General features: G+C 37.2%; 1 protein-coding gene across 4 annotated transcripts in view; it reads right to left on the bottom strand.

Annotated features, from left to right (window-relative positions):
• LRMDA (leucine rich melanocyte differentiation associated) overlaps positions 1 to 15,740 on the bottom strand; it is a 610,700-nt gene that overhangs the window by 80,511 nt on the left and 514,449 nt on the right. For 3 of the 4 annotated variants that reach the window (XM_066324132.1, XM_066324128.1, XM_066324131.1), the window contains exon 6: positions 15,093 to 15,177. In XM_066324132.1, the coding sequence (XP_066180229.1) occupies positions 15,093 to 15,177 (85 nt within the window). Of the gene's footprint in view, positions 1 to 14,778; positions 14,996 to 15,092; positions 15,178 to 15,740 lie in introns of those variants that run through there. The other variant, XM_066324129.1, reaches the window with a different exon arrangement.

The following is a 15,740-nucleotide window of genomic DNA, read 5'->3' as shown; positions in this document are numbered from 1 at the left end:
GACTGGAGACGGCAGGTGCCAGACCCTTTGTTAATTGTGCCCCAAGGCTCTAAAGCTCCCTGCCTTATGACATTAGATCAAGCTCTCTTCTTTTCCTGCTTTCAAAATTCCCATTCGTGCAAGCTTATTCCCTTTCTTAGCCAAGCTCCACAGACTATTGCATTGTAGGTGCCCAGAGACAATCTACATAAAAGATATTTCATAAATGCAGGTTGCTTTGAGAATCAGAATCTCATCACCCCCTCTGATTTGTTACCCAAAGCAGGTCTTCAAGCCTTTTCCAGTGTTCTTAAATTTCGGAGTTTTTTTGTTACATATGAAGCATCATGGCAACAGCATATGAAAAAGGTTCCAGAGGACCTTAAAATTCCTCTGGCTTTTCATACTCACAGGTAATTTCTCTCATGTGAGTAAGAGAGAACACTCAATTCTGCTTGTCTAGGCTTCTCAGAGTATTAGAGTTACATAAGGGAAAAGGTAAAAGCAGAAGTTGACTAATGAAATCTGTGAGAATGTGCTTTTTTTGTCTAAATATTGGAGCGATTGTCAAGGAGACAGAAGCTCTGACCGTATTTCACCGTCAAATTATGATTGTCATTGTTCATAGACTAAAAGAAATCTGACAGGCATCGTAAGATTTAAGATTCTTAAGTATCTTTTCAATGACATATTTCAGTGCATGTGATTACTGAAATTACAACATGATCTATTTCACACTGCCCCCCTTCCCCTTCTAATTTAAACATGTTATCTATCAAGCTCTCATTAGAGAGGTTAAATCTTATCAAGCTATTCTTAAGCAACTCCAAGTCTATTTTCAAATCAAGAATCACCAAAAGAGTAGTACTGATGACGATCAATCAAAACATTTAAACTACTTCACAAGAGCAGCAGAAAGTTTGCATATATCTTGGATAGAATTCATCCATATGCTTCTGTTCATTCAGTTGCCATGTAGAGCTTGGCAAACAAGATCAAAATACACAAAACCAGTATCTGTACAAAGGCACTGTAGTATCTGTAACTTGGCACTACAGGTAAAGTTCATACTTCATAGGGGGAAGTAATTCTCTGAGTTACTCTTCTGTTACTCCCAACAAACTTTGAAGCTGCTTGGGGCTACACTTTAGCATGTGATACCAAACTGACATACTGTCTAACATTTGAGCATTGTGATGCTCAAAAACATCCGTGCCCACTTGCTGCGTTCTGCCTATAGGAAAGTGAATTTTAGATCCTTCCACACTGACCTCAGTTTGCTCCCTAGACACCTGAACCTAAAAATAAGGAACATAGCTGTAGCTCAGTGACTCGGCAAAGATGCTTTCCTCAGCTCAGAGACAATGGCTGACTATTACAGGGAGCACATGACGTGCGCACATGCACAACCTCACATTCTCCAAGATTTTAAATTAATAGCACAGAAATATGGCTTAGCAATTGATTTGGAATGGATTTATGAGAAGTATCAAAACAGCAATAACTCACCACATATGACATCATAACCTCTATACAGCTATGTATCTTGTTTCCCTCTCCCTCAACATTTCATTACCCTGCAAGTGAAGACTTGGCTGAAAATCTGAAAAGCCTCATCATATATCCAGCCACATGTGCGTGGCTAAAACACCTGCAGGCAGTTGTTTCAAGGCACAGAGATGTCTAGCATGTGTATGGATTTCCTCCCCATAATCTGTGCAGATTTAACGACAGCCATGGGGAGAAATTACCTAGAGATTCCCCTCTGGTAATAACATATTTGCTTCCAACACAGTATTTCTAACCTACACATCAGAGAAACTCCACTTCAGACTGACTGAAACAACTTTTCCATTAAGCTTATGAGACTTGGGAATGGACAAGAAACAAGAAATATCTTTTTATTAGGAAATAATACAATAGCATTTAAAAAAAAATAGGTTTATCTAAAAATTCATTAATTAGGGCAGTCCAAAGCACCTGCAAACTTGTATTAAATAGCGTGCTTTGGAAGTTTAGAAAATTCTTTCAAACCCGTGAAGAAAAAAACTGTAAGAAAACAAATAAAAAACTTCAGGTAAAGAATGTGCTACTTCATTTACTTAAAAAAATATAAAACCATTCATATTTTGGCTTTTGCTTTTCATTTCATTCTTTGCTCCATCACCATACTTAAAAAATACTTCCAATGAAAGGTAGTTTGGACTTCACGGATCAGAACTTGCTCTTGCACCTTTATTTATTTAAAAGCATGTTCTGAATAAGGTCCCATTAATATTCAGTGTTATCAGAATATTTCTGGTTTAATTTTAAACAACTCATATTACATAAGATACAATAGTTATATAGATTTCAAAACTGGGTTCACTACTGCCAGGACCTGATTTTAGTAATCAGATGCTCTTTGCCTTCCAAAATTCTCTAAATGGGATTGAAGTGATGCACAACTTTTTAACCTGCGTGAGAAACTGGCATCTTCTCAAATTGCTGCAGAATAGCTCTACATTTTCTCTCTCACATACATAAGAACAAATCCTGAACAAGCCACAGAACTTCAGAGCAGCAGCATCAAGGCTTTCCCTTTCCTGCCTGTGCTACTGAAAAACAGAATGACGGAGTAGGACTCAGCTCCCTGGTGAAACACTGTAGCTCCATTAGGTGGTACATTTCACAAAAAAATCCCCCAGTTTAGAGCCTAAATATTAATCTGTCAGGAAAACCCTGCCTCCATTCAGGATGGAAGATATGAGGTTACAAGTGCATTCTCGTTTGTGAAAGAAACATTCCTTTCCCTACACACATCTTCCACTCAGTGCATTCCCAGGTACACGATCAACCACAGCAAGCTGGCATCTATTCTCACTGACAAAGTCACTTCTAGAAGTTTGAAATTTTATTTTTACTCTGCAAAATATACCAGTATTTTGCATTTTTTTAAAATTTATTTGCTAAATTGCAGTCTATGTTTTAGCTTCTTGTGGGAACAACTTCTGCCTGAATTCCTGAATTATTGCTGCTGTATCTCCTAAATGAATGCCATCTCCAAATCCTGCAAACTATTTTAACTAGTTCATTTCATCCAGAAATTTTATCTGAAGAACCATCTTCCCTAAACATTCAGAGGGCAGGAAAAAAAATCCAAATAAACTTTTAAGGGTTGGCAGGATAAAAGAATTAACAGACATTAACAATACGTCAAACTCACTCTCCTTTGTGGCATTTTGTGATGTTCTAATTCTTCTCATAATATTCTCATGATGTTCTATTTCATCTCATTCTCTTTTGAATAAAGCCATTATACTCCTTTATAACAAACAGATTTTTCAACACAAAAAATTAATTTAGTTGACAGCTTCTCTTTCAATTTACTACCGAACTCACCCTGGTAAAGGAATTGGATTTTATATTGACAGTGGAACAAAAATGAAGAAGAGACAACAGCAAAGGGATTGCTTCAGCTATCCTCCACACTTCTACTGCCATTGTTATCTAGAATCAGATTACAGGGCAGAAGTAAACTTTACATCCACAATTATCAGCTGAGTGGAAGTCTACATATCTTCTTTATACCTTAGGTGTAATTACACCTGTAATTTCTTTTTTTTTTTTTTTTTGACATATCATGTACTTTACATTGGTAATGGCTGGCATTTGACAGCACCAAATTGCTTCTGAATGATGTAATATCTTATATTCAATCTATTTATTTTCAGTTGCTCTCATGCCCCCATGAAATTTACCTTTTAAGATAGACACAATCTGCCAGATTATTTAATTATGTGGATTTGGGAGGGATGGTTTGTTTGGCATGCGTGCAGGGGGTTTTTGACCACCTCTTGGCTTTAAGACAGATTCCAATTCTTCCATCAGGGCCCAAGGGATTATTTCCATTGAGCCCACTCCTTTTATTTTATGGAAACAAAATTTTATGTTACACTTGGCTGCACTCACTCACAATTCAGCAAAAGAACCCATCCAGAAGCTGCCTCTCTCCCGTGAGGAAAGGTGGGGCTGGGATTGATGCAGTTTTTCTAAGCACAACTGACTGAAGCTACTACAGTCTCTGCTCCTGCAGTGGTGGGTGCAGAGGGAGCCAAGCCAGAGTGGGGAAATCCAGCACGGCAGCCCTGCAATTTTGGTATGTACATATTCTTACTCCTCTCAGGCACAACACAAACACTTAGTTCTCTAGGAGATGTGAGAAGCCATGTCTAGTAATAGAAATGGTTCTGAAAGAGGCAGCTTGGGCCATGTGCTCTTTTCACACGTCTCTCTGACAGACACGTGGTCTGACACTGAGCAAAAGCAAAAAACAAATCAGAGATTGCAGCCTTGTTTGGTCTTTAAGTAGACATCAGAAAGTTGCTTCCCCCACCCCTGTAAGCATTCCTGTGAAAGGACTTGTATGCACCAGCCTCACGTTTTTTCAGCCTACTGTGCTGAATATCATCATTGCAATTGGAGGCAGTCTAACAGAACTGCAATACAAATCTGTTTCACTTGAGAAGCAAAGCCTACGGTTCCTTAGGTTTTATAACACAGCGCTTAGTACAAATTCACTGAATTTTTCCAATGCTTCACTATGTGATTTTAGGAGCCTATTTTCCCCAGTGGCACGCAAGTACTAAAATTGCACTACATTGCATTTTGCTCTCAGTGGGTGGGAAAGCGAATACTCAATGGGTTATTTTCCATTCTTTATTTTAGTTTTATGCAGCCACAGGTGGGGGGTCTTTCAGGTGGCTGCCTAGGTTTACTAAGCACTTTAGAGTCATAGACAAAAAGGGTCTTAGAAAACATATCAGTGTTGTCAATCACACAGTAAAAGAAATTCATTCTGTGTAAATAGAAACAATTTTCAAGATATCTCAGACTGTAAAAGGTAACACAATAAACATCAACAAAAAACGGATCAGCCATCCTCTGTTTGGTAAAGGATATAAAACAACTGCACTTGTTTATACTTATTATTTACCCCTCTGTCTCCTCCCTTTCTTCTCCCCAGGTGTGATCTCTCTGCTTAAGGGCATACAAAGTTAGTGAAGGATGTCATGGGGCTTCCTATCATTTACTTTTCTTCCAGTGAGGTTATTAACAGACCCCAAAAATATCACAAAACAGGGGAAAAAAGGAAGCCATCAACCTACTTAGCATTTGCTTTCAGAGCTCTGCAAGGAACTTTGATCAATAAGTATATAATTAGATCATGAATACAGATATTCATACCCAGTAAGAAGTTGACAGATTTCTCTTCTTGCATAAGATGCAATAAAATCCTACAAAGTTACCCCTTTCTTTCCTGAAATCAAGTTTGAAAAAGGACCCTTCACCCACTTCTAGCACAACACACTCGGAAAAAAAGGAAATGTGAAATACATTGCATCTTTTTGGCCATTCATAGTTTGAAAGACACATAGATGCTACAGCAAGATGTGCATGCTATAAAGAACAAACACACAAGGGGATAAAATAGTTTCACTGCTGTTATGCAGATGGCTGCCCTTCTGACTGTGGAGGAAATTTCTTCCCTCTCCCATTTTTTAAAGCATACTTCTACATGTGTTGACTATGTGGGAATTAGTGCTTTTTCAGATGACACCCACATCCTCTTAATTCAGATCAGTAACACCAACTACAGGGCAGTGGCCAGAGCCATGTAAATATTCCATCCATCCTATCCTGCTAAAAAGTCTAAACTCAGAGAAACACAGCTCAAAATGGAATGGCCACATTATTTTAATCATGATAAATATGAAGAACAGGGAACAATATTCAGATGCAGTACTACTTTCTGTGTGCATGTCATTTTCTCAATAGAACGGCTCAGCTATTTAAAAACCGAGATGTAAAAACTCAAACATAAAATTCTATGTCCCATATGCTCAAAGGCCTATAGTTGTGCATCTAAAATAGATAGTAGCCCAATAGACAAATTAGTTTTCATAAATAGTGACCCTGGTCTGTAAAATATTTTGTTACCATACAGTAATATCTTAGATGATATCAAGCAGTTTTACCTGCAAAAGCAAGAGCGCCTTGAAAATTTCCTCAAAAAATACATTAAATGTAACAATGAAAACTCAAATTCTCATTACAGATTCTAATTTTAATGAGAAAACACCATCTTTCACATTTCCAACATTTGCTGCACAGACTCTTAGCATGGGGCAGATATTTACTGCCTCTAGAATTAAAACATGCTAATATGAAAAAATATTCAAATGGAACATGCACCATAAAGATTTTTTTTCTTTTTCTTTAACCAGTAATATAAAGCTTTATGGTGTCTGTGTACTACAGAACAGTACAGGCTGTATGGAATATATCAACACGTGTCTATATGTTATTAAAAACAGTAAATTCCCATTTAAACAAGGGCTACAATCTGTGCACTAAACACTCATTAATGGTTATGAATCAAAAAAAAAAAAAAAGGGGGGGGGGGCTTGCAGCAGGTGTGCATATCTATGAATTTCAATACATTGTAAAACTGTCTGTAGCCAACAGCTTCACCATTTGGCCTTTCTGAGCTTGAAGACAGGCAATTTTTCATGATTTTACTATTTCTGGCCAAACAAAAAGTTTTTAATTAAATATACCACATGATTCCAGATGTTTGTTTATTTGTTCCAATGAGGCCATAAAAATGCCTGAATGATAAAATTGGAGGACTCCTGCAAAAACAGGCTAGACTGGAGTGCTAACTAAACATGGGGATCTCTCAGGAGATTGTATTTTGCACAGCACTGGCGTGCTTTAAACCCAATTTCTCTGGAAGAGCCATAATACTGTGGCTGTGGAAATGTTTATTGAAAAAAATTAAAAGGCCAAGTGACAAATTTACTAGACTTTTTTTTTTTTTTTTTTTTTTTTTTAATTGCCAGCATGTGAGCATCATTAGCTCTCCTGCATATCCAAAGATGATTTCAGGTAGGTTTATGAGTTTGGATCCCGAGTTTCCACATATAGAAGCCAGTGCGTTCTATATATTTCTGCCACTTTTTAGTCATCCTGCTTGAGCATTCTTATGGTTCCTTATTGCCAGCATGACAAAATGAGCGATGTTGTGAAATATCAGACACTCTCTAGTCTACCAAAAATATGAAGTTATGGTTTTTTTCCTCATTAATCACATTCCCTCTGATGTGACACTTGTATGGGTGACTTGGGCCTAGACTGCTAGTTTTGGCAAATATGGAAAAACTTACAATGAAAAACCTCAGAATGACAAAAATATGGAAAAGGGTCAGGTCTTCAACAGTCAGATCGGGGAATGTGCACTGTGGAAAAATGAAAGTCTCTATAATATTTGGAAAAAAATACTGACAATTATGAAAGTCTGCCTGATTCTTAGACTACTAAATCCCATTAGATGCAGAATGGGAATTTTGTGCTCAACATCTGAGATATGTAATAATATTTTAATCTGAATTTGATTAACCACTTAATTACTCTCTTTTTCTCTTTTAAAATTTTCTTGCAGAGAAATACACATACTTTATTCCCACAGAGACATAGCACATGAGGAAGTGATCCTCTTAGAACTTACTTCTGGTCAGCCCAATCACATCCCTTGGGTTCAGTTTCAAACCACAGAACACAGAGACGTCTCACAAATTAAAGTATGCTGTCATTTAAAACCAAATCTTAACTTTTCTGGCCATCAAGAAAAGACTTTGCACAAAACTGCAAGTCACTTTATATATCATCCCCACCTCATTTACCCCAACCTACTTTCACATGACTAGTTGCTCCCATCACTGCAATATACAAGATAACAATATATTTTTATGCTGAAGTTTTAATAATCTACAGTATCCTGACTCAAGTCCAACATTCCTTGTATACACAGACAAAAAATTGTTGACCCTGTAAGTGACAAGAATATGAATCCAATGACCCAGAAAATTTATTTCTTGAACCATATTAGTCAAGGTCACTCTCAAATCCAACTACAAGCTCTTCCACATTTGGGAAAGTCATTGTGCTTTACAGAGAAACATGTAGATGCTGGCAGAAATTATCACTACTGAGCACGTGAGGTTAAACAGCACAGCTATTGGTGGCAGTTCTCTTCCAGTAAACAAATAAAATAGGCCTCAGGAAAGGGACTATGAGAGACCCTCCTTAACTTGTTCTTTCATGACTGCCCAGCAGAAAAACCACTCCACAGCTGAGAGCTGAGTTGATCACATGTGTCCTTATTGGACCACTCAGTTCCATTGAAAACCAAAATTTTTGATTGTGTGTCAGTCCACAAAACCAGGAGAGATGCCTAATGCATTTGCAGACTTGGCAAATACTAACACAGTTGGGTTTCTGTTACCAGCTAGAAGCATTTTACCGGAGTGCACTTCTCTAAGGAAGTGCACCTTCTAGCATTTCTCCCACCTACTTTGTTCCACTCATTCCTTCTACTTATTCTTCTCCCCACAAAGCAAACGTATCAGAAATACTGAGAAAGCAGCAAACTGGAATCCACCTTGGAAGGGAAAAATCATGGTCAGAGCTAAGAAACCAGGCACACCACTGAATAAATAGAAATTAGTCAGTACCATTCACCTCAGCTCCTGGTGTAAGGTTTGGGGAGTCTGTGGGCATCAGCAGGAGCCATCCGGCACAGGAGTGCGAGAAGCCTGCTCCACCTTTCTCCCAGCTGCACCAGGAACATCTTGCACCAGAATCCTTTAACTTTCTGACATTACCTTCTCACACATCTGGACTACAAAACCTCAATTCACTTCTGATGGATTTTTTTTTTCTTTCACATCCCCTTAAATAAAGGGAACTAAGATCTGCAAACAGAATCTTGTCTTAACCAAGTCTTCTCTCACTTTGATATTCATCACTTTTCTTTCCATGCTTCTCCCATGTCTTGAGCTTCCATTAATGTTCATTTTCCAAACTAAAACCCAGGAACTAGAACCCAGTTTCTCACACCATACAAGCAAACCACATGGGATTTTTTTTTATTTTTTTTTTTTCAGACTCCTTATTTTAGCGTTCTCCCAGAGTGTCAAAAGAAGAGGATTTCCAACCACTCCCCTTGAGGCTAAGTCATGACCACATCACATCTCACTGTTGGGACATATTTCCTGGCACTAATAAGAAATGTCACAGCTTATTTTTGAGTATTCCTTCCCTGGAAAATATGATCTTGTCTGTTCCATGCTAATGAGAACTTTTTTTTTGTTTGTTTGTTTTAAGGTTATTCATCTCATGATGGGAAGATCCTGGCCTAAGAAATCTTCAGTTTAGGACACACAACAACATAATGCAGGCTAAAAATTATGGGATTTTCAAAGGACACTTTACATAAAACAATAATTAAAATACCTCACCATTTACAGCATCTTTGCTTGATACAGATCTTCCACATAGTGCATCTGCTTGCAATTTTCTTATTCATCCTATTCTTAGTTATTAAACAAGTTAAAGCAAATATATCCTATACACAGATATGGATACACTTGGTTAACTGAATGATAAAGTATTAACCATGGGTTTTTGGGGTTTGGGGTTTTTTGACAGAATACAATGAGCAGTCTTATGCATATACAAGAAAAATCAATTGACAAGCATAAAGTGCAGTTCACACCAAGAAAACTAACTAATTATGATAAGTTGCTATATAAATTGCTTTGCAACTTCCCCAGCAATCAATTTCAAACTCTAAATAAGCCTCTGGCTTGAAAACACAACGAGTACCTAACAACTGTGTCAATAACAACAGCAGAGAGGACCACAATGATAATATAAACAGGATACTTATCTTTCTGGAAGTAAGTGTTATGTAAACCAATTTCCTTTTTTTTATGTCTGTGATTTAAAGACAGCATGGCTTTTCACAATGCATGTGTAAAATAAGAACTTTGTGCACTAGCCTTTATTATTAAGAGGTGTGTGTCAATTTTATAATTTTACTTCAAATACTTTAAAGTATTGTATTAAAACTTTAGACCAAATTCTGGAAGGATTGATAGACATTATTAGTTCCATATGAACCTAAAAATATTTATAATGTATGAGCAGGGTGAGCAAATTGAGACAGAACAGGTAAATCCTTGGAGGATGATCACTTTAATTATACTACTCCTTCTGGCTCTCCAAAATTTCTAATTTTTTCCTTCAACACCAGATTTTGAAAGTAGTAGACATCCTTTGACATGTACTGGATTGTGAATTCCTGCCCAACTGGATGGCCAAACCCTTGCTGTGCATTCCATAGCCCACTTTTATCTTGATCTAGCACTTACCTAAACTCCTGCAAAGCTAATAGCTGGTTTTCTCTGTGGCAAGCCCTAATAATAAATTAGTAGGAATTTTATATGAACGTACTGGTCACTAGTGAAAATTTACCATGCCAAATACTCTGAGTACAATAGCACAGTATAACAATCACAGAAGAAGGAAACATTGCAAGTTCAGGTGTCTCTCTAACACATTATGTGCCTACATACAACTGTTTGCTTAAGAATGGGAAAGTTTCAAAAGATCTTCATTCCAAAAGAAACCTTCAGCACAACTGTGCTAGACAAAGAGAAACTGAGAGCAAAAGGAATCTCGCATTTCCTTTGTTCAAAAAGGCTCTATAAAATTACTTTCAAAATGTTAATAAGAAGCCTCAAAATAGTCTGTTCTTGGATTTCTGGGCATGGGATTTGAATGCAGTTGATGACTTTCAAGATCAGATCATAAAACAAGAAAATACATCAGCCAGTTGACTGAAACATATTGGTAGAACAAACACCAATTTTTCATTTGGGCACTCATCATTCAAACATAAGACAACGTAATGACTGCACATACCAGAGCACTTGGATAATTAATAGTATGGACACCAAAACAGGACAGTGGATTTGTTCAGAAAGTTTTTACAAGTCATAATAGATTAGAACTATTAAACCTTGGCCTAAATCCAAGCTAAGGTTCTAAAAACTACTTACATATATACAGGCTTAGTTTTTAATGGAAACTGCTTCTTCTTCCTTTTACCAGTAAGCTATGGGGTAGACTTACCACTGGTTTTTCCCAGAAATAAGAACACAAGAAAAGGAGGAGTCATCAGTAAATTGTTACTGGAAACCAAATGCCTTTGGCAAATTAATATGTTTTCAAGTAAATCAGGTAATAGACAATGTTCTAAAATAACTGTTTATACAAAAGGCATGTCTTTGTATGGGAAAAACAGATTTTCATGATCGCCATGATTAAGTGATACTGCTTCTGAAGAGATAGAATGATAAATTACAATTTTCCCCACCAACTGGAGAGCACTGTTGTTTTTAGAAGGCAATTTGAATTTGAATGATTACACATAAAGGCACACCCTTAGCAAGGATGCCACTACAAAACCCCAAATATACAACCTGAGTGGGGCAAAGGGTGAGGGACCTTTTTCCACACATCAGACAAATTTTCCTTACAAATACATTACTATGACTTTAAATTTTCTTTTTCATCAATGTTAACTACATTAAGAATTGAAGTTTCTATTTTAAGATATGTACCCAGTAAATAAAACATCAGTAAGTATCAGAAGGGTACCTGGGCCATATATAAAAACTGCTAAAAAAAGAAATAACGTAAGCCCCAAAGTTTTTGGGTCAATTTCTTCTAAAAGCCACTACATTTCATCACTTTTGTGTATTGGGAACATGGCCATTTCTATTTAAAACCAACAATAAGTAACTGTTCTGTTTGATTTTTTTTCCTCAAGGGTAGATCTGAAAAAGCCGACAGGAAGATAGGGGCTTATATATTTTATTTCACCAGAAAATTTGAAAGCTAGAACTATACAAGCAATATATAGAATACAGAAACAAAAGAAGCACTTTGCATGACAGGAGGCTGTGTCTTCGAACAGACTTCTTTTAACTAGGTAAGAGAACTGCACAAACTTCACACAAGTAAATCACTGAATTCTAAATCCATATAAAGTAACATACAAAATCCAACTTTAACAAAGACCAAGGAAAGACCCTTAGAAGTTTGAGATCATTGTTTTGGAATCAAAACAAAAATACAGCCAGCTATAAAATTATCACTTTGGGAGCCATATCTAACAGGATAGCAATTAGATCACAGAAAGAATCAAGTCATATTGCTGTCAGATGCCCAAAATCTAAATGTAAGGCCTGTAGATTTTGCCCAGAAAAATATGAACAGTGGGACCGAGGTAAGGTTCACCTTAGTAAAATGGGTCTAAGAAACACTGTAATATAAGAGAAAAGAACTTTCCCAAGATGAGGAAAAATTCTTGAAAGCTTAAAAACTTGATGCAATTTTTATTTTTCTCTTCATGTACTTATATGCTCAAGCATCGTAACACTCAATGTAATATTTGCAGTGAGTATTCCTTATCATTCCATGCTGACATCAAACTGTCATATGCTGCTTCTGTGGGCTTTGAAAGGAAGAGTGAGATTTTCACCATTCCTGAAATTGCCTGTACAAAACATGGAGTCAGCCTAAAGGACCAGATCCTGACTGCAAATTATATACTGCACACAGGAACACAAAAGCTGTAAGACACATGGTGCAACTCATGCATAATTACATGTTTTTGTTCTCCCTGTAAAAAATCACAGCTAAACAGAGTGAGAAATGTCCAAATGAAATTGTACCAATCAAATTCATCCAGCCTGCTCCTGCTCCCCCTCCCAGTCCCCCAAAAATCAATCTACAGCTGTACCAAACCATTTGCCAGACTTCAGGATTCTGGTAAACAAGCTTCTCCAGGGAAAAATAACACTCACAAACTTAGAGCATTCTTCATTCCAGTATGCATTGAAAACCGCCAATATTTACATATGCAACAGCTGATTCAATTCCACTTTTACAACACTGCAAGCATTTCGTGAAGAAAAAAATTGAAGATATTCAGAACCTAAAATAGCATGCTTAAGTATTTCACTCTTTCCTTGGAGATTTTTCTATTGACTGCAATTAATGTTTTATGGGCTTGTAAACTTTGAAATTTTTCTTTGTATAAAAGAAGTTGATGGAGGTAATGGGCCTTGCCAGGAGGTTGTCCTAAGCTTAGAATTGGTTCTGCCAACACCTGGAATTTTGAAAAGTGTCCTTAATTTTTTCCTTGAGAATATATGTATACACATATATACACACACACACACACGCGCGCACACACACACACATATACACCAACTTATCAAATCATGTTAACAAAGTCTCTTTAAGGACCAATTTTACCCTTTCTTTGGATGACACTTTCTTCTCCATTCACTTTATTTATAACTGCACTTAATCACACGGAAATCTGCAGCATATTTAGCATGCAGAGCAGAATATTTCTGGGAAGAGTAAAGATCGAAGTAGTAAAAATTATGTGCACTGCTAAGGGTAGAAAGTTGGTGATTTGGGCAATATAATTTTCCCCTTCCATGGCAAGGGGGCAGGCATTCTGAAACCCTGATGAGGACAGTGGGTACATAGAGCCTGGCAAGCCCTGCTCTGAACAAACACCTACTGCAGCCAGACAATGCTGTATTGCAAGAGGAGCCCATCAATAATGCAGGCACACAGCTTTTGATGCTCAACGCTACTGGCATTTCTTTTGTCTAGTCAGATAACAAAATAAGCCATGAAGCCACACTTCCAATACACTATCACCTAAATAAAAAATCTGAAGATTACTGGCTTTTAAGGGTACACCTAAAGTATTTTTATAGAACTTAGGTATTTTTCAAGATTCTGTTATTCTGTTTATTGTGTAAGTAGACCCTAGCTGCTTAATCCAACACCACAAATGCTCAAAGGCAACATACTTATCTGAAAATCAAAGCTACTTATCTTGGAAATGGAGGGTGAAGAGGAAAGGCACTGGGTCGTAGGGATTTTTTGGGGGGCAGAGGGTTTTTTTTAATCTCTGAAATCCAGGTGTGTGTTCGAATTCTGGATTTTGGTTGATCTTTTCTCTTTATAAAGTATCAGTTTCTACACGAGCTCAGTGCCAGAATACAACACACTCACAGCACTTCCAGGACATCTGATTTCCAGTGCACCATGGCAATCTACACCAGGGCCAGGATGCAGCTGCACACTCATCCTCAGCTCCAGCACAACAACAGCAATACAGGCTGCAACAGATTAAGTTCCAATCAGCTGCTTTCCTTATCCTCCACACCTGAATCACAGTTCCTTCAGGTGCATTACCTGCCTGATTCTTCCAGAGGGTTTCAAGTAATAGGGAATTCTAAATAAATTAGAAATTCTAAATAAAGCTGCTTCCATTCTCTGTAGTGCTTCAGAATTTGAACACACATTAAAATTAGGCTACCATCAATTCAAAGGTTGACTTTGATCCTGGTATCCTAAACAAAACCTGCCTCTACACAAATGGTTTACATGATCATTGTAGAATCAGTGGGTAATGTAAGAGATATATAAGAGGATTGTTGCTCCAGTTTCAAGCTGAAAAAGTGCTGCAAGCTTTAAAAATTACTCCTTCTTGAGAAAAGTGAAAAAGCTTGGAATGCACTCTTTCTAACTGCTTCAGCTTTTCACCTGTTCCCTGAATTTTTAGTTTCATAGGTATGCAGAAGGAATTTGTGACTTTGCCCAAGGTGCTTTTTTAGGTTCTAAGGATTGATGAATAAGAAAATTGAACACTGATCCACCTTTAATGTTGAAAAATGTTGGAAAAAATCCCTTTTTATTGCAATGAAAATGTGTTAACATTTCAAAATTACAGTCCTAAATTTCTAAATTGCCAAAAAGCTCTCACTTTAAAAATCTTAGAAAGTTTACAAATTCTCTCAAAATTACCAATGCTGCATGTAATCATCTACTTAGCAATGTTTAAGTACTCTAATCTCTTCACATTTCTCTCTCTCTCTCTCACACACACACACACAAAAATCACTGAGCATTATTATCCATAGATTTATTTGCTTTCCCGGTAGACTACCTGTAAATCCTATTTAATATGAGTAAAAAATCTGTAGTCTTGACAGGTATGGTTTTCTCATATAGTGCTTGAAAGGCATGGTGATCTCTGTAAAGTGAAATGCAGCAGTAACTAATACAGGGAGGGCCTTAGAGCAAAGCTTAGCACTTTGCAGCAGTTCATACCAATAAAACAGAGCTCGTACCTCTGTGGTTGGTGAGGTCTCTGGATCCAGCAGGCAGAGGGGTGTAGTGCATTTCTGGAGAGGCAGAGGCAGCAGCACTGGAGGCCTGTGTGACAAAAGAAAAACTCTCAGAGCTCTGAGTGGAGGTCAGTGATGGGGCAAAGCGGATGCACCTGCAGGATGAGTGCTGTGATGTGGTTACAGGTGCACAGAGTTACCAGCCATGAAGGATTAATTTGTTTTTGTTAAGGCTGCTTTCCATTTCTCAAGGTTGCTGTACTCACAAGAGTTTACACAATGACATTATGTATCATTACTAAATGAATATTGTCATACAGCTGACAGCTTAAAAAAAATTACCATCTTTGTCAGGGAATCTTTAGGCAATGTTAAAAATTTTCCTATTGGTGAAACAGATCAATATTTACCTAAAAGAAGCTGAGTCCACAGGAAAGAAAGGAGATAGAAAATAGAAAGTTGGGCTAAGATACTGTACTTTTCAAATCTTAAGAAAAAAAAATCCCAAATGTTTTTCTCATCTACTGCCCTGTGAGCTAAATGAAGGGATCTATTAAAATTAGAGTGCCTATAATGCAAAAAAAGGGTGTACAAGTATATAGAATTTTTAGCAATAAACACTTAAAACCCACACCAGAGATCTAATAAAAG

The sequence above is a fragment of the Sylvia atricapilla genome, chromosome 8, assembly GCF_009819655.1.
Source record: "Sylvia atricapilla isolate bSylAtr1 chromosome 8, bSylAtr1.pri, whole genome shotgun sequence".
NCBI classification, from domain to species: Eukaryota; Metazoa; Chordata; class Aves; order Passeriformes; family Sylviidae; genus Sylvia; species Sylvia atricapilla.
This window is presented reverse-complemented; position numbering and strand designations above follow the sequence as displayed.